The following is a 21,651-nucleotide window of genomic DNA, read 5'->3' as shown; positions in this document are numbered from 1 at the left end:
ATAGGATACACTCTAAAGGCTTATTCTTTACAAATATAAAAGTTGTACCCGACCTCAACCGCTATATTTTATATCCAGAAGCTGGAGTCCAGTGCTCTGGCAAGGGCATTCAACTCCCAAGGTGGTAGATATCAATAAGTTTAAAGCCGGTGACTCTTGCAAAGAAAATTCTTTATTAGTTACATGTATAAAAGCATGATACAACATGTATAAAAGCATGATACAACACTAACGCATTTCGGCTTTTGCTGCCTTCCTCATAGCTTCAGTGGTATCCACAAATGGGGAAGGCTGCAAAGGCCAAAACTCATTAGCATCTGTTGTATCATGCTTTTAAAATGTAGCCAATAAAGAATTTTCTTCACCAGAGCACTTCGAGTCGCTGGCTTTAATCTTATTGCTTATTCTTTACAGCAGTTGTTAAGAAATGGCGCAGACTGCACAGTCTGACATAACCACTAGTGAAAAACGTCCATTTTATTTTAAATGCTATGATTAAAATATGGCACAGTATACTAGTAATATAGTATGTCAATTCTAGCCTTAAGCTAGCAATACCCTTAGATTTATTTTGTTCAGCCCGTGGGCTGAGCACGAGAAAATGGATTCCCACATCCATGCTAAACAGTGTGGATGGAGGAATCTTCCCTTCTGGCTATTGTATTCAAGCAGTCAAAGCACCTGCTGCTGCCTTCATATCTGAACAGTGACTGCAGCTGATAGGATCTAATTACTGTTTGACTGACCATTTTCCATTTGGCTTAACTGATTTTTAAACCCACTTTTGTTTAGTGAGGTGGTGCCAAGGAGGCCACTCATGGTTCAAACATTGGCTGATTCAACAGGAATCATCCAAAATTTGAGCCATGTATAGCTAGCCTAAAGTGATTGTAAGTAAAGCTTTTTTTTTTCTCAAAAGTTTTTATACTTGCTCTGTGCAATGGTGCAGGCTCAAACCTGAGCTGGGCTGTGTTCATCTATAGACACACACACACAGCGGAGCTCAGCCTCGCCTCTCTCTCCTTCTTCAAGGGATGCGACTGACCGTAGTAGGAGCCAATGGCTCCTAATGTTGCTGTGTCTCTTGTAAAAAGAGAGAGCTGAAGAGCTGCTGCAGCTCTGTACTTAATTGAGATTTGGTTTAGGTAAGTGTTTGGGTGGAGCAACTTTTGAAGGGATTTTACCTTGATGAGGAAAATGCATCTTGGGCGGGCGTCATATGACATCCTGGGCTTCCCGGCCTGGGCTTCCTGTCTAGGGGGCGTATCACTCGGGAACCGATGGGCATGCCCGGCGGCCGCAATGTCCTCCGGGCACCCACAAATTCCGGTAACAGAGCAGGGATGTGGATCAGTGTGTGTAAACACACAGATCCATGTTCTATCAGGGGAGAGGAGAACGATCGTGTGTTCCCAATACAGAGGAACACCGATGAGTCCCCTCCCCCTACAGTAAGAATCACTCCCTAGATAACACATTTAACCCCTTAATAGCCCCCCCCCCTAGTATTAACCCCTTCCCTGCCAGTGACATTTACACAGTAATCAGTGCATTTTTATAGCACTGATCGCTGTATAGATGTGAATGGTCCCAAAATAGTGTCAAAAGTGTCCGAAATGTACACAGTCATGATAAAAATCGCAGATCATCGTCATTACTAGTAAAAATAATAATAATATATAATGCCATAAATCTGTCCCCTATTTTGTAGACACTATAACTTTTGCCAATCAATATACGCTTATTTCAATTTTTATATGTAGAAGGATACATTTTGGCTTAAACTGAGGAAAAAATAGGATTTTTGTACTCACTGTAAAATCCTTTCTTCTGAAGTTCATTGAAGGACACAGCACCTTTATTGTTGACCTTAGGGTTATATCGCCACCTTCAGGAGAGGACTAGGCAGAACATGTAAAAAATAGCAAAACTGCACAGTACCGCCCAGGGGGCGGTCCTACTGACTATAACCCCTCACTCTGCTTCCAGCAGCTCAGTTCGTCAAAAAGCAGTACAAACATAAATAGGAGGGGTGGGTGCTGTGTCCTTCAATGAACTTCAGAGAAAAGGATTTTACGGTGAGTACAAAAATCCTATTTTCTCTTTTGTTCATTGACGGACACAGTACCTTTTAATCTTGACCTTAGGGACATCCCCAAGCAGTGTCAAAAACGAGGGGTGGGAACAGAAAGAAATTAAACTCCACCCATAACAACAGAGGAGTTGTAACTTTAAATGGCCGCCTGCAAAACCTTGTGGCCGAAGCATGCATCTGCAGATGCGCTCACATCAACCTTGTAAAATTTAGTGAAAGTGTGAACAGACGACCAAGTCGCCGCCTTACAGACCTGGGAGATGGACGCTTGATGTCAGAAAGCCCAGGAGGCACCAATTGCCCTGGTAGAATGTGCCGTAACAGGAAAGGGGGCGCCCGCCCCCTTATGGCATAAGCCTGAACCACGATCTGTCTGATCCACCTAGAAATGGTGGTGGACGAGACCACCAGGCCCTTCTTTGGACCAGCCACTGATATGAACAGGGAATCCAACCTCCGAAAAGGAGCTGTAGCAGAGAAATACACCTGCAGAGCCCGGACCACATCCAAGGAATACAAAGCAACCTCTTTGGGATGCGACGGCCGAGGACTTAAGGTTGGAAGCACAATGTCCTCATTTAGATTAAATGCCTAAACAACCTTTGGAACAAACTAAGGCTGTGGGCGCAGCACCACCTTATCCTTGTGGAGGACCAAGTAAGGGGACTTGCATGACAAGGCCGCCCACTCAGAAACCCTCCTCACAGACATAGAAAGGCTACTTTCTAAGAGAGTGTCAATAAAGAAATCTCCCTAATGTTTTCAAACGGCTGTTTCTGAAGCACTGAGAGCTCCAGATTCAAATCCCACGGAGGCAGCAGTGGTCATACCGGAGGGGCCACATGTCGAACCCCCTGAACAAACGTGCTCACCAATGAATGAGTTGCCAAAGGTCGCTGAAAAAAGACAGCCAAAGCTGATATCTGCCCCTTAATGGTGCTTAATGCAAGTTTCTGATCTACTCCTCGCTGCAAAAACAGCAGAATCCTGGAAACTGAGTATGTACACGGACACCACCCCATCTCCTCACACATGAAGATGTAGGCCTTCCACATAAGATGATAAATTTTCTCAGAAGAGGACTTTTGTGCCCTCTGCATAGTGGAAATTACCGAATCCGACAGTCCTCAGTCCCTTAGCACCTGGCTTTCAACAGTCAATGCCGTTAAAACTAGCGACGGTAAAGCAGGATGAAATATTGGACCTTGCGACAGAAGGTCTTCCCTCATCGGCAGCCTCCAAGGAACATCTGCCACCATCTGGACTATGTCATTGTACCAAGGACATCGAGGCCAATCTGATGCAGTCAGAATCACTGGAATCCCCTTGGCCTCCACTCTGTGTAGCAGACGGGTAGGAAGGAACCTAAGCTGGGGGAAAGCATAAATCAGACAATAATGCCCCCATGGAGCCACTGTTGCATCCGCCCAGGGGTCTCTTGACCTGGCCACAATCCTCTGTACCTTCCGATTGAGCCGAGAGGCCAAGAGGTCCATATCTAGTCCCCACCTTAGGCAAATGAGCGGAAATACATCCGGATGCAGCGACCATTACCCCTGGTCCAGCAGCTGACGACTTAGGTGGTCCGCCTGCCATTTTCCTACGCCTGGAATGTATATGGCTGACAGAGCCGGCACGTGCTGCTCTGCCCACTGCAGAATGTGAGCGACCTCCAGTATTGCAGCCTAGCTCCTTGTCCCTCCTTGAAGGTTGACATACGCCACCGCCGTGGCATTGTCTAACTGAATCCTGACCGGACGCCCCTGCAATCTCTGACCATGTGGAGAGGCACCGCTTGATCGCCCAAAGCTCCAGCACATTGACCGACAGGCGGGATTCTTCCTGCTTCCAGGGCCGACTATATGCCCAAACTCCCCCCCAGCCAGTCAGTCTGGCATCCATTGTGATCACCGTCCAATGAAGAGGAAGGAACGACCTCCCGACCCGAAGGGCCAGAGACCTCAGCCACCAGAGAAGGGAATCCTTGACTAGCTGGCTCACCCGAATTTGACAATCCAGGGATATCGGAGATTTGTCCCATTTGGACAGGATCTCTTTCTGCAAGACTCGAGTGTGGAATTGAGCATGCGGTAAAGTGGCTAGCATGAGACCCAGAACTCACATGCAAAAACACAGCGACAACCACCTGCGGGACACCAATAACTTGACCGCAGCTTGAAGAGTCTGCAGCTTGGCTGAAGGGAGAGACTCTCGCCTCTGAGGAGTCCAGAACCAAGCCCAGGTACTCCAGGCATTGAGTCAGCAGCAACACCGACTTCTGGAGGTTCAACACCCAACCAAACTCCCGGAGAATCTGTATGGTGATCGTCACATCCTCCCTTAATTCTGAGGTGGAAGCTGCTCTCATTGTCTTAGCAATGCCAGAATTAGGGCTAGCACCTTGGGGAAGACCCTTGGAGCCGTCGCTAGGCCAAAAGGGAGAGCTACAAATTGATAATGCTCATCCCCGACAGCAAATTGTAGAAACCTCTGATGCCTGACTCATATGGGGACATGCAAGTATGCATCCTTGATGTCCAAGAACGCCAAGAAATCCACCTGATGGAATGCAGCTACCACAGAGCAAACCAATTCCATCCTGAACCTTTGTACTTTCACAAAGCCGTTGAGGGCCTTGAGATCCAGGACCGGACGGACACCTTCCTTGTTTGAAACTACAGATTACAGTAGAATCCCTGAAACCTTTCCAGCATCGGCACAGGTACTAACACCCCACCCAGCAGCAGGTCCTGTATTGCCCCGAACAGGGCCTCCTGACGGGTCGGGAGAAGATGAAGGTTGGAGGGAAAAAATCTGTTTGGCGGACAAGAAAGAAACTCTATCTTGTAGCCTGATAAAATAAATTCACAGACCCACTGGTCGGAAAGGAGGGAGGTCCACTGGGCTGCAAATTCCCAAAGGCGACACCCCACACGAGAGTCAGGCGGGGGCGAACCTTCACGAGGCAACAGATTTGCTCACAGGCTTGTCTGGCTTGCGAAACCGGGGACGCTTTAGTCCCTCAGTGGGCACCTTGTCGGACCAAATCAGGCGACGTAGCACCACAGCTGATACTGAGGCTCTAGAAAACAAGGTGGCCGTATCTAGGGCCACATCACAGACCTACTTCAAGCCCTGCACCAACTGGTCTGCCAGTTCCACGCAGACCGGGGAAGCCTGTTGCTTTTCCAACTCAAGGTGCAACAACTTAGCCCATTCAGTAAGCGTCTGTGACACCGCATTGCTAACCCCACCACCGTAAACATGGACTGGGCAACCGTATTGACCCTCCTGTCAGCAGGGTCCCTTCCACTTGTTCATGGTTCAATCGTGGTTACCTTATTTAACCTGGATACTGGCGGGTCAACGACTGGAGATGTCCATTTTTTCAGGAAACTCTCCTCAAAGGGGTAACGCACCACCATGCGCCTCTAGACTGAAAAGGCCACCCTCTTCTTGTAAATAAACGTATCAAAATAAGTTGGGTAGGGAAACGCCTTAGCAGTGCGGGCCGGCTTGTGGGATCCAAAAGGGACGACACCTCTGCAGATTCCCCCGCTGTATCATCTATCTTTAGGGTATCCTACACCGCAGGGATAAGTGTTCCTACAAGTGCTTTTTCCTGCGCTAACCCAGACACGGAATCATCCTCACTGTCCGAACGGTCCTGGTCTGCATCCTCTGACACGTCAGAACAGGGAACACTTGTCACAGCGGGGCCCGAGTCTGAAACAGAGCTTTCCCCAGAAGATGGTGGGTGGCGTTTTTTACCCCCCTTGCAGCCACATGCCACTTCCACCCTGGCAACAAAGGACTCCAGGACCGCTGACAGAGTGTTCAAAGGCACCGCAGGTGCAGGGGAACCGGTTGCAATCACAGGGATGTCTGGGGAAGAAGCGCCAGCTTCTGATGCCATGCTGACCCACTCTTGCCTGTCACCATTAGGGACCTAAGGCAAGCCACAAAAAATGGCCACCCTCCTAGCTGCCACAGACTGAGGGCCCCCCCTGCAGGACTTGCCACCCTGACCCAGGTACTGCGCTGTGCTGCCGCCATCCGCTCTCCCCTGTGCCAGCCACGAGGTGTTCTGTGTCAGTTTTGCGCTTTTCCAGACTGAACCAGCCACCCAGCACTAGAGTAAAGCAAAACTGAGGCTACTAGAAAATAGCCCTCGGCCGCCACAGCAAAAAATGTGTGAGAGCGCCAGGAAAATGGGCGCGGTTAAGAAACTGGTTGCGGCTACAAGAAATTGGCCGCGGCCACCGGAAAATGGCCGCGGTTCCCGCGGTGGCCTTTCCCCACATGGCAACTCACAGATACTCACAAAAACAGGGAGCGGACCCCCTGCCAGGACCCAGAGAACACTGGCCAGATACGTGACACAGCGGCCCCTTAGAATGGGGAGGAGGGAAAGGGGACAGGGAGAGACGAAAAGGAGAGGAAGATAACCCCTAGTCGAACTCCCAGGGAGTGCCCAGCTGCTCCATCCTGCCAACACAGGTGGAACCATACTTACCCCTCCTCCAGGGACTGCTGGATGCATGCCACGGACAGACCCATCAACTGAGCAGTACGGGGTGGCTGTCAGCCATGGCACACTGTGACACGGACAGCAGTAGCCTGGTCATATGTGTGCCCCAGAGCATATAGCTCACCGACCGCCCCTGGACCAGACGGAGCATGTCGTGGCTGACCCAGCTCGTAGCTAAGTTCTGCACGCGCTCGATGGCCAGGCTGAGGAGACTAGCAGGATCCATATTATCCAGCCTGTCACCCAGCCCGGCTTTTTGTAGATCACAGGAATCAAAAAGCAAAAAAAGAAAAAATTCCAAGGACCAATGGTCCCCACAGGGAGCCAGGTCCTTCTCCTATACTAAGCAGAAAAAAACTGAGCTGATGGAAGCAGAGTGAGGTATTTGATCAATTTAATTTAAAATGTTTTTTTTTTTTTGCTATAATACATATCCAAAATATAAAAAACACATTTATTCATCAGTTTAGGCTGATATATATTCTTTTACATATTTTTGGTAAACAAAAAATGCAATAGGCGTACATTTTTTTTTTTTTTAACTTGATACTACTTTATTAAAGATTTCCAAGTACAAAGTAACATTGTAACAATATTATATACAATACAAAAATAACTTTGTTTCATACAAGGTAATACAGTGGCGAAGCTGCGTCCAACACACCCGTTACCATAAGCGCGCCATGCTCCTTTTCAACCCCCCCCCCCCCGTCCCAACCACCCATCCCCCCACCTCTCTTCGAGCACACACTGCTGGCACCTGTCATGCCGGCCTCAACTGGATAGTGATGGGCACCAAACAACATGGAGGGGAAAAAAAAGTAAAGAGAAAAAACAGGCAAAGAGGCCCCCCACCCCTCCCAAAGGCTCCCCCCAAGGGAGCCCATTCGGAGGGAGGGGGAAGGGGACCTCCCACCTCCTGCCCACCAAGCAGGTGCTAGTCCGCCTTCTCAGTAGACCTATACAGGGGGTAGCCCATGCTGGTCAGCCAGGGGTTCCATAATATCCCAATTTTTTTTATGTTGTTTTGTTTTATAAACATTGCTCTTTCACACCATACTGTAGAATTGATTGCGTTGACCCATTGTCTAAATACCAGGGGATTTTTGGCTTGCCAATTTATTGCTATCAGCCGTCTGGCCTGGTACAAACACCTCAGGACGGACTGTTTAGTTAGAGGGGAAATTCTATCCTCCTCAAATATCCCCAATAGACAAATCCTGGCCTCAGGTTTCAGGGTGGTCTTAAAAACCCTGTTTATTTTGAGAACTATTTCTAACCAGTAGCTATACAATTTTGGACATTTCCATACCATATGGAAGAGATCTCCCGATGCCCCACATCTGGGGCATTCGTCTCTAGGTTTCCTACCCTTTTTTCACAACTTATAGGGGGTATAATATACCCTATATATAAGGAACAAATGGGACACTCGCTGGGATGGAGATATAGAGACCAAGTTCCCCTGCTCCAGCGTCTCATCCCATTGTTCTTGGGTTATCGGGCCTACATTCCCTATCCAGCCCTGTCTGCTCTTAGCTGGGCCCTCACCTTTCAAGATCCTTCCTCTGATCTTCGTATATAACCGAGAGATCTGGCCTTTTACTTGCCTTCGAGCCATAAGTCCCTGAAGCAGGGGAATTTCAGTCCGTTCAATAGCGATTGACCCATATTGGGCTTGAATTCCATGTCTCAACTGTAGATATTTATAAAATAGGCGTACATTGATTGGTTTGCGCAAAGGTTATGTCTACAAACTATGGGATAGATTTAGGGACTTTTTTTTTTTTTACTAGTAATGGCGCCGATCTTCAATTATTAGTTTGACTGCGACATTGCGGCGGACAAATCTGACCCCAAATGACAATTTTGGGGACCAGTGACATTATTACATTGATCAGTGCTATAAAAATGCACTGATCGATGTAAAACTGACACTGCCAGTGAAGGGGTTAACACTAGGGGGCAATCAAGGGGTTGTGTTTCCTGGGTGTATTCTAACTTTAGGGGGGGTGGGCTCACAGGGACATGACCGAGATCACTGTTCCCGATCACTGGGAACAGAAGATCTCTGACATATCCTCTGTCAGAATGGGGATCCGCTTGTTTACACTGGCAGATCCCCGTTCCACCTCTGTAGTAGGCGATCACAGGTCGCCGGCTGACATCTAGTCCCCCAAAACCACAGGCATGCTCCTACAGCATGGAGCGAAAGCGCGGTGGCCCGCCTGCAACTGCGTGAGCCGCTGTACGGGTATGGTGTTTCGTGCAGTGCTGCCAACCTGCCGCAGTAAATGTACGTGAGCTGGTCGGCAAGTGGTTAGGGTAAAAATAACTTTTTGCCTTTATAACCACTTTAAGGGTTTGAATGCTTAGTTTCCCATCACTTCCTGTTCTAATTGTGGTGGTTATTTGTAAGTTAGCAAGATCTCTCTAATAGAGACACAGACAGCAATTAAAAAACATTTTTTCTGTGATAGTTTGGGTAAGGGTTTAGCTGGCCATGCATTGGCCGAATTTTAGCCAGCCCCTGATGAATCGGCCAGTTAGCGCTGTGGGCGGCCCTGTCAGCGTCTTCCCATCAACATCTTTTGATTGAAATATACAAGATGCAGAGTGGAAATTTGTTTTCTGAACAGTGACTGCATCCAGTCAGATGCCGCCACTGTTTGGGAATTTTGACATCTGCTGGCAGCTGTCAGAATTCAATAGCCCAGCATGGCGATTCATCCATCTATGCTGTCTAGCACAGATGAAGGAATCTGTTAGATTTTTTTTTTTTGTTCAACCTGCAAGCAAAATTAAAAAAGAAATCAATCAGTCTATGGCGGGCAGCTTTAGAAACTCTATAAGGTAAGTTATTCTTTGTGAATGGGAACAAATATAAAGAAAGTGCTATCACAATTTGGCTGAAAAAGTGGAAATACACTTTAGGCCAGATTTACATATGTGCAAATTGGATGCAGGTTTCTCTGCATCCAATTCGCATGACATGCGAGTGTGACTGGCTGGAGTGGGTTCACACAGCTTCAGGTTGGCTGCGGTCCGCATTCCAAAAGGGTCCTGTGTGTGTTTGGGTCTGGTTCAGGTTCAAATTCAGGCAACAATGTGGACCTGATTTGCACCTGAACCAGTGAACAGACACGCACCGGACCCCATGCTGGGAACCGCGGCCACACATACGTGAACCCGGCCTTAAGCTTGATTTGAAATGCAGTAAAGATGTAGTAGACTTTAAATAAAAAAAATGAAGGACTTTTGTTAGCAGCTTTTATGTATGAAGCTTCGACTTTGATTTTGACTGCTCTCTATTTTTACAATAGGAACTCTGAAAGCCACAGACTACAAGCCACGCTGTCTCCAAGCCAAATTGAGCCAAACCGATACCCATGGAGACCTTGACTGCCTGTACCTTAATATCTGGGTCCCTCAACCTGGCAAATCAGGTAAGCAGGTAGGATGGGTTATATGTATCTAAAAGGGCTGAAACTAGACAGGAGTAGAGAACTATTGAGGTTTTTAAGTGTCCCTTACTCGCAGGCCTTTTTGCTTTACATAAAATTGTGTTGTCCCTTAAACTCATCTTCACCAATATGAATTCCCTATGGAACCAAATACATTAGCATGGGAATTTCCCAGTCAGACTGTTGATATTCCAGGAAAACTTTTTTTTTCCCTGCGGGGGTGTCAAACTCCATTTCATTGTGGGCCACATCAGAATTCTGGTTGCCCTCCAAGGGCCGGTTGCATCTGTAAGACTATATAAATATATCTACTGTTTATCATATTAAATAATTGCCTTTGCATTTGTTTATTACTGGTTTTAGTAATAACTTAGGCTGTGAAGGACAGGTGCAGACTGGCATGGAGCCTACTCACACTCCTGTAGTAGCTGATGCAAGTCTGAAAAGAGTGCTTCACACTGCTGGCATCCTCTACAAGAAACTTTATTGGAGACTGCTCAGACAAAACATGGTTCTTAATCAGTGGCGGCTGGTGCTCCATTTTTTTGGGGGGGCGGGGCAAACAATTCATCCCCCCTCAAGCCTGTTTGCCGGCGCGCAAGCCCTGTGCCCCATCCAGGTCATGGGTGGCTTCCCTTCCCTTCCAGTCAATCGGGTCTTAGGTCCCGCTTCTTGTCCTGATTGGCCTGGAGGAGAAGCAAGAAGACAATAGCAATGGTTGATTTGCTAATTTCACAAGTGGGTAGGCTCAGGGGGGAAAGTTCTCTGCGCCCCCGAGTCAAACCTTTTTGAAGCCAATTAGAGCCTCCAGCTCTAATCATGTGCTTCACAAAAAAAATAAAAAATCTCGTAGGACTCTATGCATCCAGCGTCCCGCATGGAGATTAGGGGGATGGCGCCCTTTATGGATGTGCCACCACTATCTGCAATGGTGGAACAGTCTCCAATAAAGTTCCTCTCCGCTGGCGACTGCTTAAACGAGGGACAGAGACGAGCCACTCCATGGCTGCATAGAGAAGTGCAAAATCTAGTGGAGTTCTGTTCTCCTCTCTCCTGACTGCTGAGACAAGGTAAGGATGGAAAAAAAAGGGTACGCTGCAGCTGCAGGAGAGGTGCAAGGGCCAAATGAAATGGCTTGGCGGGCTGGATTTGACCCGCGGTCCTGGTGTTTGACAGATATGCTCTAAAGGATAAGTATTCTTTATAACACATTAGCTTATTTAATACATAAAGTTAAAGTAGACATATGGCCTATTAAAAAAAAAAAAAGTGTTGCAGCACTAAGGCCGTATTCACACCTGCAAATGGGGCTGTTGACAATTACGTGTGTGTTTAAGTATGTGGGAGACCCAGCAGGGGTTCCCGGCAATTTGCTGTGGGTGGCAGCCCCATTGAAAGCAATAGAAGGCTGGTGGCTCCTGTAGCTAATCCTGACTGCTTGTATATACTCCCTCATGGAGAAATTACCTGGATGCAAACACTCAGGAGCTGTTAGCCTCCCATTGCTTTTAGTGGAGCTGCCACCGCCAACTAATTGCCGGGAACCCCCCCCCCCCGCTGGGTCTCCGGCATGTAAATTCTCAAGTGTGAAAGGGGCAATAATGTGCGCTCTTCCTCTCGCCTGTAAAAAAATAAAAAATAAAAAATAAATAAAACCATGCCAAACTTTACTTCCTTTCTCCACGCTTCAGCGCTGTCCCTGATACCCTGTTCCATCCAGCATTGGACGTCATCTTCAGGACAGAACAACACTGCCCACTCCCTGTGAACCCAGCCTGTCATTTACACCCCCAGGCCCTTTCCCATTCCATGTCAACACCTAGGCTGTATTCATAGTACTCCAGGACTAAATGGTGTTCGTATGTCATTATACCACTCACTCCTAAAAGAAGAGGAGGAACTGTCTATGATATCACCAGACTGACTTAATGTCTGCTTGAAAAAAGTTTTGTAAATGTTGTTTTTTATAAAGATGGGCTGTGGTTACAGTGACATCCAACTATTGCAGCTCCCTGTGATGGGGTGGGTAGGATGCTGCACTGCTCTTGAATTCAGAGCAGAGTTGCCACTCTCACGAAGGCTCTACCTGCTTCCACTACAGGCAATGTAAATATGTTGCATGGGGTGTGGAGACTTTGTTGCTGAAACCCTCCCACAATGAGCTGCAGTGTCTGGGATGGGAAGTGTTTGAGACACAAATAAAGGTTTGTTTACTTTGAGGCTTGCACATCACTTAGTAACTACCGTAGATGTAATACTTGTTTAGATTGACACAAAGGATACTTCGGTTTTTGTTTAAGCTTGCAGTTGGGTGAGGGGGTTTAGCAAAATTGTGCGGTTGAGCCATGTTTTTGCTGCTGGGACTTTTCTTTTGTGGCAGGCCCACAGAGAGCTACACATGCAAGTCAATAGGGAGAGCCATAAACACCTACAACTGCATGCAAACACAGTTTTGGCATGATTGTCAGCAAAAATGGGGTTGACGCAGGTGGTGAGGAGGTGTTGTATCACTTCCTCATCGGCTATCATTAGCCTCTGGAGCACAATCTGGAAGCGGATCTGCCTTCAGAGGCAAGGGAGATTTAGACCCATGTCTGAATCTACTCATGGATGAGCAAGTGAACAAATGTTATCTTTCTTCTACTGTTGATTGTGATTCAGTAAAGTCTTTGCTGGTTCAAATTTCTTTCTATAGTCTTATTACGTTATCTGCAGAGGTAACGTTTACTACATACAAAGATATATAAAAGGAAGCATATAAGGCAGCTCCTTATTAAATAAAGTATTCTGGGAATACCTTCTTTCATTCAAGACCATAAAATTTTTCGGTCCCTTATCTCCTCACTGAGCCCAGGTTCACATTGATGTGATTTGGCATGCAATCTGACACGTCAAATAACATGCCAAATCAGCGGCTATTGCTGGCAATAGCACCGTCCAAATCGGTGCAATGCTGACTTTGCCACACCAATTCCCAAAAGTAGTTTCTGTACTACTTTTGGTGATTTCAATTGACATCTGTGCAGGAACCCGCACAGATGTCTCTGAAATCGCCCCGCAGTCAGACTGGCATGCAGGTATGAACGATTTCAATCCTGCAGCAGTGTGAACCTAGGCTTAAGCACATGTGCTTTTGCAAAAACTTCCGCACACTACGTGGAAAGAGTGTACTGAATAAAAATCATTTGTTATTTGTATGTTTCATTTTAAGTGAATAGAAGGCTGATGAGATCTACAGTACATGTTGGAAGAAATCTTTTGTAGTCTGTGAGCTAAAGCATTAATTCATAGGTTGCTTTCTTATATCTAAGGAGAAGCTTGAATGGAAAATCCCATCTTTTCTAACTATTCTCATCTTGTTTTCAGTGTCCACCAACTTGCCCGTTATGGTATGGATCTATGGTGGAGCCTATCTCTTTGGTGCAGCTGAAGGAGCCAATTTTTTAAACAACTACCTGTATGATGGTGAGGAACTTGCTCTTCGTGGCAATGTCATTGTTGTGACCTTCAATTACCGTCTGGGACCACTGGGATTCTTGAGTACTGGAGACGCCAATGCCCCTGGTAAGGCCTATGAGTTAACAATACTGTGAATGTAATGGAGACATGCCTCTGCATTAAAAAAACAAAACACTGTTAAGTAAAATACCAACTCCACCTAACAAGGAAATCCATTTTATAGAGTAGAGAATGGCTAAAACCTCTGTCAATTGTCTTTGCGGTCTGTGTTCCGTTGAGGAAATTTAATTTCACTTCCTGCCTCAGGCACAACAGGAAGTGGAGGAAATCTTAGCCCTTGTACACACGGTCGGAGATACAGACGGAATGTATGCTATCGGACCATTTTGTCGGATATTCCGACTGTGTGGGGTCTGCATCGGACTGTTTCCATCTAAATATCCGACGGACCAAGTTTTCCAACTTGCCGGTAAAATTTTCCGAAAAAATGCTCCTATCGAACATACTCCGATGATGTGTAGACTACTCCGAAGGACAAAGTGCCACACATGCTCAGATCAAATTCCTAGACCAAAGCTATTGGCTACTAGCCTGAACGTAGTCCCATCGTAATGAAATAAAGTCATGACGTTATGTACAAACGGATTTTCCGACATCTTAGTCCGACCGTGTGGATGCAACATCACTTCCGGACCTCTTCCGGAATTAATCCGTCGGAATTACTCCAACGGATTTGATCGTCGGAATCTCCAACCGTGTGTACAAGGGCTTAGACAGTTGTCCCCGTTGGAAGATTTCACCTCACCTCCTGTTCTGGTGGCAACTGCAAATATTTCTTACCCAATGGCAAAGGTCACCAGGACAAATAGAAAGGGCAAATCACCCCAATGAGGACACAAACAGCTTAAAAACCTGACAAGGTTTTAGGATGTCCTCAGTAGACATGTACAATCTGGGATAAATTTGTTTTTTGTCAAAATTCTACATATTTATAATTTGGAAGAATCCAAATGAACGAAAAACGATTTGACACATTTTTTCAAAAAATGTTTTCCCTAAAGGAACGAAAATTCAAAAGAACAAAAATCAGAAAGAACCAAAAACATTTGGATAATTTTGTTTTTTGTATTTTCTATTATAATTTAATTATTAACCAATATTATACAGTATGAAAGTGAATAAAGCCTTCGCGCTACTATTTCAAGGTGAAGAAATATATATGAATAAAAAAAGGGTGGTAATATTCCTCTTAAAGAACGGTGCGTAAATATGTGAATAAGCAAAAATGCACTTAACCAATATTTTCAAACGAATATTATACGTGTAAATATGCAATAAAGTGATAGTGTATTGCAGCTGGACCTGATGATATTACACACAATACCAAAATAACAATTATAAATGTAAAATGGTCCTGCGCAACCCAAATGTTAATGAAAGTGCTACGTGCTAAAAAAATTAATATAAATAAAAAACAGGGACAAAAAACAGTCCATAAAAATCCCAGAATATTGGTTCAATGGCGTCAAATGCGTTTAGAAAATAATGCAAAGAAACAGCAGGCAAAGGTGCTCCTATAAGCACGGGAAACTCTATACTCCCAGAACTCTCACCTCAAATCTTTTAAAAACGGGCACATCAAGTATACCAAACAGCTTCCGTTTTGTCGTTAGCCACCAGGGGATCTTCAATAATAGCTGACTGGAATGACATGTATATCCATGCTAGGCCACCAGGGGGCCACTCATCCCTGTATTGATAGATAATGTCTGCGGTGGCGATTTCTGCTGATAGGTGCCGCTCAAAAGAGAAACATAGGGAGAGAAAAGGGGCTCTGATAGTGTAGTATTTATTTAAAAAATGAAGTTCAATCAATTACAAATAAAATTGGACTCTCACATTTAAAAGAATGAGACAGCGCACAAAGAAAAATGGTGTACTGGCGTCTTCTGCCAGTCTTACTTCACTTCCGGTATCGCGTCACGACCACTCCCTACGCGTTACGTCAATCACGTGACTTTTTCAGGGGATCTGGGACTATTATACAGTAGTTTTGGTTATTGGATACTGTCTAAATTGGCTCATTTATGAATGTGAGTTAGGCAGAGCCATCTTCAATATTGATTGGACCCTGGGCAAAAAAATTTCTTGCCCCCCCCCCCCCCCCATGCAATTTCACTCTCCACCTGCTCTGAGACATACAATAAATAGCAGCTAGACTTAAAATCAGTTTACTGTATCATATCAGGCAGCGATTGCGATTGGTTGCCAGTGGTTACAGCATATAATTACTGCTTAGTGACTGGTTGCTAGAGGTTACAGCACATATCACTACGGCTCACTGATTAGTTGCCAGAGGTTACAGCAAATGATTTCTGCTTGTTAATTGGTTGCTCGAGATTACTGTACAGTAATACTGCTCACTGATTGGTTGCTAGAGGTTATAGCACATCATCTCCTCACTGCAGGGGAGCATGATATACTGTACATATGAATGCCACCTTTATTTACATATCAATGCTGCCGGACGCAGCTATTTACTTAGTAATGCCGCCCCTATTTACATATAAATGCCGGTTATTTACATGTAAACACAGGGTCTGCAGGTGAGTTATCCGTACACAACAATAGGGCAGAGCTGGGCAGTATTAGTACCAACACTTAGACCCCTTTCACACTGGGGCGTTTTTCAGGCGTTTTTCAGGCGCTTTAGCGTTAAAAAAAGCGCCTGTAAAGCGCTTGAAAGAAGCCTCATCTGCAGTCCCAATGTGAAAGCCCAAGTGCTTTAAGAACCCTTTCACAATGTCAGCGCCCGAAAAACGCTCGTAAAGCGCTGCTTAAACTAGCAGCGCTTAAACTAGCAGCGCTTTACCAGCGTTTTTCGAGCGTTATTGGGGCGCTTTTAACCCCTGCTAGTGGCCAAATAAAGGGTTAAAAGCGCCCACAAAACGCTGCTGCCAATAGCGTTTTTCAGGCGTTTTTTAGGTGTTAAACAGGCGCTTCCCATTGATTTCAATGGGAAGGGGCGCTTTAGGAGCGTTGTATTCACCGCTCCAAAAGCGCTGCAAAGAAGCTGCTTGCAGGACTTTTTTTGACGCCCTGCCAGCGCAGCGCCTTGGTGTGAAAGCACTCGGGCTTTTACATTGGGATTGCAGTTCAGGCGCTTTTTTTAACGCTGAAGCGCCTGAAAAACGCCCCAGTATGAAAGGGATCTCGGTGTGAAAGCACTCGGGCTTTTACATTGGGATTGCAGTTGCGGCTTCTTTCAGGCGTATTTTTTAACGCTAAAGCACATGAAAAACGCCTGAAAAATGCCCCAGTGTGAAAGGGGTCTTAGATATCGGGAAACAGCATGGGACTAAAGCTTTTAAAGACAAGGGAATTTAAACTGGAATAGTTGGCAAGAATGAGGCAGCTGCTTTGGGCCCCACAACAATGACAGGGCCCAGGGCAACTGCCCCTTTTGCCCTGCCTTAAAGACAGCCCTGGAGTTAGGGACCTTAGATTGTAAGCTCCTCAAGGGCAGGCACTAATGTGCATGTACAATATACTGTATATGTAAAGTGCTATGTAAATTGACAGCGCTATATAAATACGATGGCCAAGTTTTGTAATCCCAAGAACCCTGCAGTCAGTTAAATCTCTCCCTATCTGTCAGCATGTCCAGGATTCATTGTCACCCTTGGCTCTACTTAGAGTTCCAAAGTACTTTTCTGATAGTGTTCTATGAATGGCAAGAGATGTCATGGAATGATCATGTCATTTAGGAAACTATGGTATGTGGGATCAACATATGGCCATTGCCTGGGTGAAGAGGAACATTGCTGCCTTTGGAGGAAACTCTGATAACATCACCATCTTTGGAGAGTCTGCAGGAGCTGCCAGCGTCTCTCTGCAGGTAAGACAAGCCAAACCATGACACTGCATATCACCTGACTGTAAAAGTAAAGGTGTAATGGTCTTTAGGTCTCACTGTTGTTTTTATATATACTGATCAGCCATAACTTTATGGCCACCCAGCTAATATTGAGTAGGTCCCTCTTTTGGTGCCAAAACAGCCTTAACCTGTCAAGGCATGGATGCCACTAGACCTCTAATAGTATGCTGTAGTATCTGGTACCAAGCTCTCAGTACCTGCGACCAGAATGTGACATATTACATACTCGGCCCGCACAAAATTTTTCTTTCTCCAGCACAACAATTTATGCACCAGTAGACTGAGAGCTAGGCTAGGTTCACACCCATGCAAATTGGATGTGGTTTCTCAGCATCCAATTCGCACACCAGGAGAATGTGACCGGCTCTCTATGAAGCCAGTTCACATATCTCCGGCGCGGCTGCAGAGCACACTGCACAGAAATGCTGTGCATCTTTGGCTCCGTTCAGGGCCTAATTCAGGCAAAGATTTGGCCCTGATTTGTCCCTTAAACAGAGAACAGGATCAGCATTCCTGTGCGATCCGCGGGCAGTTTAGGTGTGAACCGAGCCTTATGGTTAACTGAGCAGTTAAACATTTACATGCACACAATAGTTGTGAACATATGTTTTAGTTAAAACAACTTTAACGCTATAATATGTCTGTATCACTTGCTGCCACTCCCAGGCAGGAATGTAACTGAGTTTTTTCATTTCTAATTAGAGCATTCAGAGATTCTGATAATACTACTTAAATATAATTATGATGAAAAGAAAAAATGGTACAGGAAACATTTAGAGAAAAGTTATTACAAAACAGACAATAGCATCAGTAAAACAAAAGAAAAAAATACTTCAAGTGGATCTTCACCCTCAACTTTAAGTTGCCTTCTCTCCACCCCTCCACCCTTCCTTTTTCACACACAATTTTTTTTCTGGTTTAATTTTTGACATGCATTATGCTCACTGTGCCTCCTTGGATATGTACATCACATATCCCAGAAGGCATATTCCTTCAGTGAGAAAGGAGGGGGCTGGGCATAGTTGTACATCGTCGTGAGAGCCGGTGGGCCTCATGGTGACGTCACATAAGAAGATAGAGATGCAGGACCAAGCGGGGGCATAATTCTGAGACGATTCTGCAGGACACAACTGGATCCACTGGGCGGGTGAGTATCTGAAATAGTTACAGCCCGCAAGAAAGTTTGCATTCAGCTGAAAAAAAAAACAGTGGAGAGGGTGGAGATCCACTTTAAGTAAAAAAATTGGCTGGTTTTTGTTCCATTCCAGGATCATTTTCGCTTGCCTTCTATGTACAAGAGCCAATACCCCTCAGAAAAGTGACTTTCAGTATCGTGGCCTATCGAGTGCCGGCTGGGGGGTGTCGATTTGTGTAGTGGATAGCCGCTTTGATCCATCAACAGCCACGGGGGGGGGGGGGGGGGGTGTGAGTAAGGGGGGACATGTCTGCTTGCTGCCCCCCTCCCCCAATGTTTTGACCACCAGCCACCACTGGACAACAGTATATACACGTGGGCACTGTGGTTTGCGCATTTATTGTGCAAACAAAAAATGACAGGACAATTTGGTTGTTTTACAGGCTGGCTGGTAAGTGTGCTGGGAAATATTTTGTTTGTCTGTGATGTGTATTGCCCTTATAGCAGTTGGATCTACTTTTTTATTTTTAACAGCCATTGGGAGATCCAATTGTTTAGTTTTTGCCAAGATTGAATTGGGCTTTAAAACCATCTCCGACGGGGGTGTCCCTCCCGATCGATCCCCTACATTGTTTGCTGGGTCTCCCTATACCAGGTATACCAAAAAACACTAATCGACTGGTTTCCTACATTTTACTTGCTGCTAAGAGGCTTGTCCCACTGTGTTGGCTGTCCGGTGCAACTCCCCCCTGGCCTAGATTACTCCAACTGGTGTCTGAAATTAGGAGAATGGAGTATCTGACGGCCTCGGTACATGATTTGGTTCCCCAGTTCGATAAAGTGTGGGAACCCTGGGATCGGTCGGCATATGGGGCCCCCCCTACCGGTACATCCATCTGACTGCAGCTACCGATCAGGGCACTTTGTTGATGGCTACCATCCCCACCTTTCCCTACCCAGTCCTCCGGGTAACTTGTCCCCCCCCTCCCGGGGACTTACTATGCTGATCATGTGAATGTTCGGTTGTTTTGCCTTTTTATTTTGGCCACCGGCCTCTTGTTGAACGGAATAGTTTGTCTGATTTACATAAACTGTTTGTTATTTACTGTACGAGATATGGATACGCAGTTCACCTTTGTGCCTGTGTTTGTGGATATTTTTCTCTGTCTGTTGTAACTAATGTTTTTCACCATGATCTATATTTTTCTCTATTTACTGAATTTTCCAATGCACAAGTGTATTGTTTTTGCTTTGAAAACTAATAAAAATTACAATTATAAAAAAATAAAAAAATAAAATAAAAAAACATCTCCAAGTTCAGATTCAGTTCATATTTGCAACGTAATATCCACAGTCTGTTCTGTCTTGTACCACAATGGTTCCTGACTCTTCAGGCATCCAGTGGAAAACAACCACATTTTGTTGGTATGCTCTTCAGTAACAGCAGGCACCTCTTATTTCATAGTTTTGGATGAATGCTTGGGCATGGGAGATGAGAGGAGGGTGCTTGACTTCAGAAACTGGAGTCAGTATGCTGTATGCATAACAGAAGGATACCCAGGGAATTATGGCAGCCATTTAAGTCTTGTGCAGACATCTCTAAATTCTCACGTTTAACAGGTTTTCAATTTACTTCCCCTTATGTGAGTAATGGCTCGTTAAGGTGTTTTAAATTTTTTGAATAATTGCATATTTTTAAGTAGCATACTAAATACTTTCTTTTTTATTGCAATATTTTTATTGGTTTTAAGAACAGGGAATAACATGACAGTTGCCCACGCAAGGGCTGCACAATGACAGTAATGTGATTCACCATTGGTAAAAAGGAGAGCCAAACAGAGAGGGCAGCTCAAGACCCCTCAGCAATCCGAACAGGGTGATCGAGCTTCCCATGATAGGATGCTCTCTTACAAGAGTAGCAAAAGATGTTGGCTCTCAACTGTAGAGATTAGGATCGAAGGAAAGGAATCCAGGAATGGAGAGGGTGGAGAAGTAAGTAGTAGAGAGGGGGAAGGCATGGAGGGGCGGGGGGGGGGGGGGGGGGGCAGGATGGCAGTACCCTCCTCAGGGCTCAGAACTAGATATGAAAATGAGGTGTTCATAAATAGAAGTAAACAGATCCAGGCTTGGAAGTATATACCAAAACCAAGGTTCCCAAATGTTGGGAAATCTCAGTTATCTCAGTTGGGAGTCTCTGCAAGCTTGAAAGCTTTTTATTAGCAAGCAAGGTCAGGTATGTGCAAAAACATGCATGCTTTTGTATCCCCTGAACATGTAAATGTTTACAATGTACTGAAATGCACCAGCAGCAACCTATGCCAGGGGAAACCATAGCAACAGACTGGAAGCATCCAACCTGAATGATGGATTCTTTCACCCAGAATGTTTGGTTGACTGTGTTAAAACCAATTTTGTAAGATGATCATCTTATGTTTGTTGGTATGTGAGTAATATTAATTTGTTTTTACTGCACTGTCCCTTGCTGCTTGTTGTAGACCCTGTCTCCCTACAATGTCGGACTTATCAAGCGTGCCATCAGCCAGAGTGGCACAGGTCTGAGCCCATGGGCTATTCAGCGGGACCCTCTTGTCTGGGCTCAACAGGTAAGAAGTGTTGACGAAGTTCAGATGTAGGATATATCCAACTGGACATATACAGTAAAGTGTAGCAATGAATTTCATTCCTTAGTGGGGCTTGGTACACTACATGAGGACATAGGGGAGTGAGTATATATTGTAACTGTTTGTGAGCACATAAGTTGAATGAATGCAGGTGTATAAAGAGTCCATTTTCTATCTGTGTAATGCAATAAAACCTGGGTGAATGTCCCATACAAATGGCCATTCATTCTTTAATCTCAGCCGCTAAGTCAGAAATGTACAGATTTGGAACCGCTTTCTTAAAGTAAATCTGTAAAGAGAGGGACACGGAGGCTACCATTGCTACATCTGAAAATGCTAGTTGCCTGGTTTTCAGCCTGACCCTGTGGTTTTAATACCTTTAAGACACCCCCCCACCCTATAAATCATT

At 45.4% G+C, this 21,651-nt stretch overlaps 1 protein-coding gene across 1 annotated transcript in view; it reads left to right on the top strand.

Annotated features, from left to right (window-relative positions):
- The window catches only part of LOC143975289 (bile salt-activated lipase-like), a 37,146-nt gene that overhangs the window by 4,544 nt on the left and 10,951 nt on the right, over positions 1-21,651 (top strand). Inside the window, exons 3-6 of the mRNA XM_077477540.1 lie at positions 9,950-10,072; positions 13,457-13,654; positions 17,317-17,447; positions 21,117-21,224. Coding sequence (XP_077333666.1) covers positions 9,950-10,072; positions 13,457-13,654; positions 17,317-17,447; positions 21,117-21,224 — 560 coding nt within the window. The remainder of the gene's footprint in view (positions 1-9,949; positions 10,073-13,456; positions 13,655-17,316; positions 17,448-21,116; positions 21,225-21,651) is intronic.

Source organism: Lithobates pipiens, unplaced genomic scaffold (assembly GCF_037356315.1).
Source record: "Lithobates pipiens isolate NorthernLeopardFrog02 unplaced genomic scaffold, aLitPip1_a1.2 Scaffold_1, whole genome shotgun sequence".
NCBI classification, from domain to species: domain Eukaryota; kingdom Metazoa; phylum Chordata; class Amphibia; order Anura; family Ranidae; genus Lithobates; species Lithobates pipiens.
This window is presented reverse-complemented; position numbering and strand designations above follow the sequence as displayed.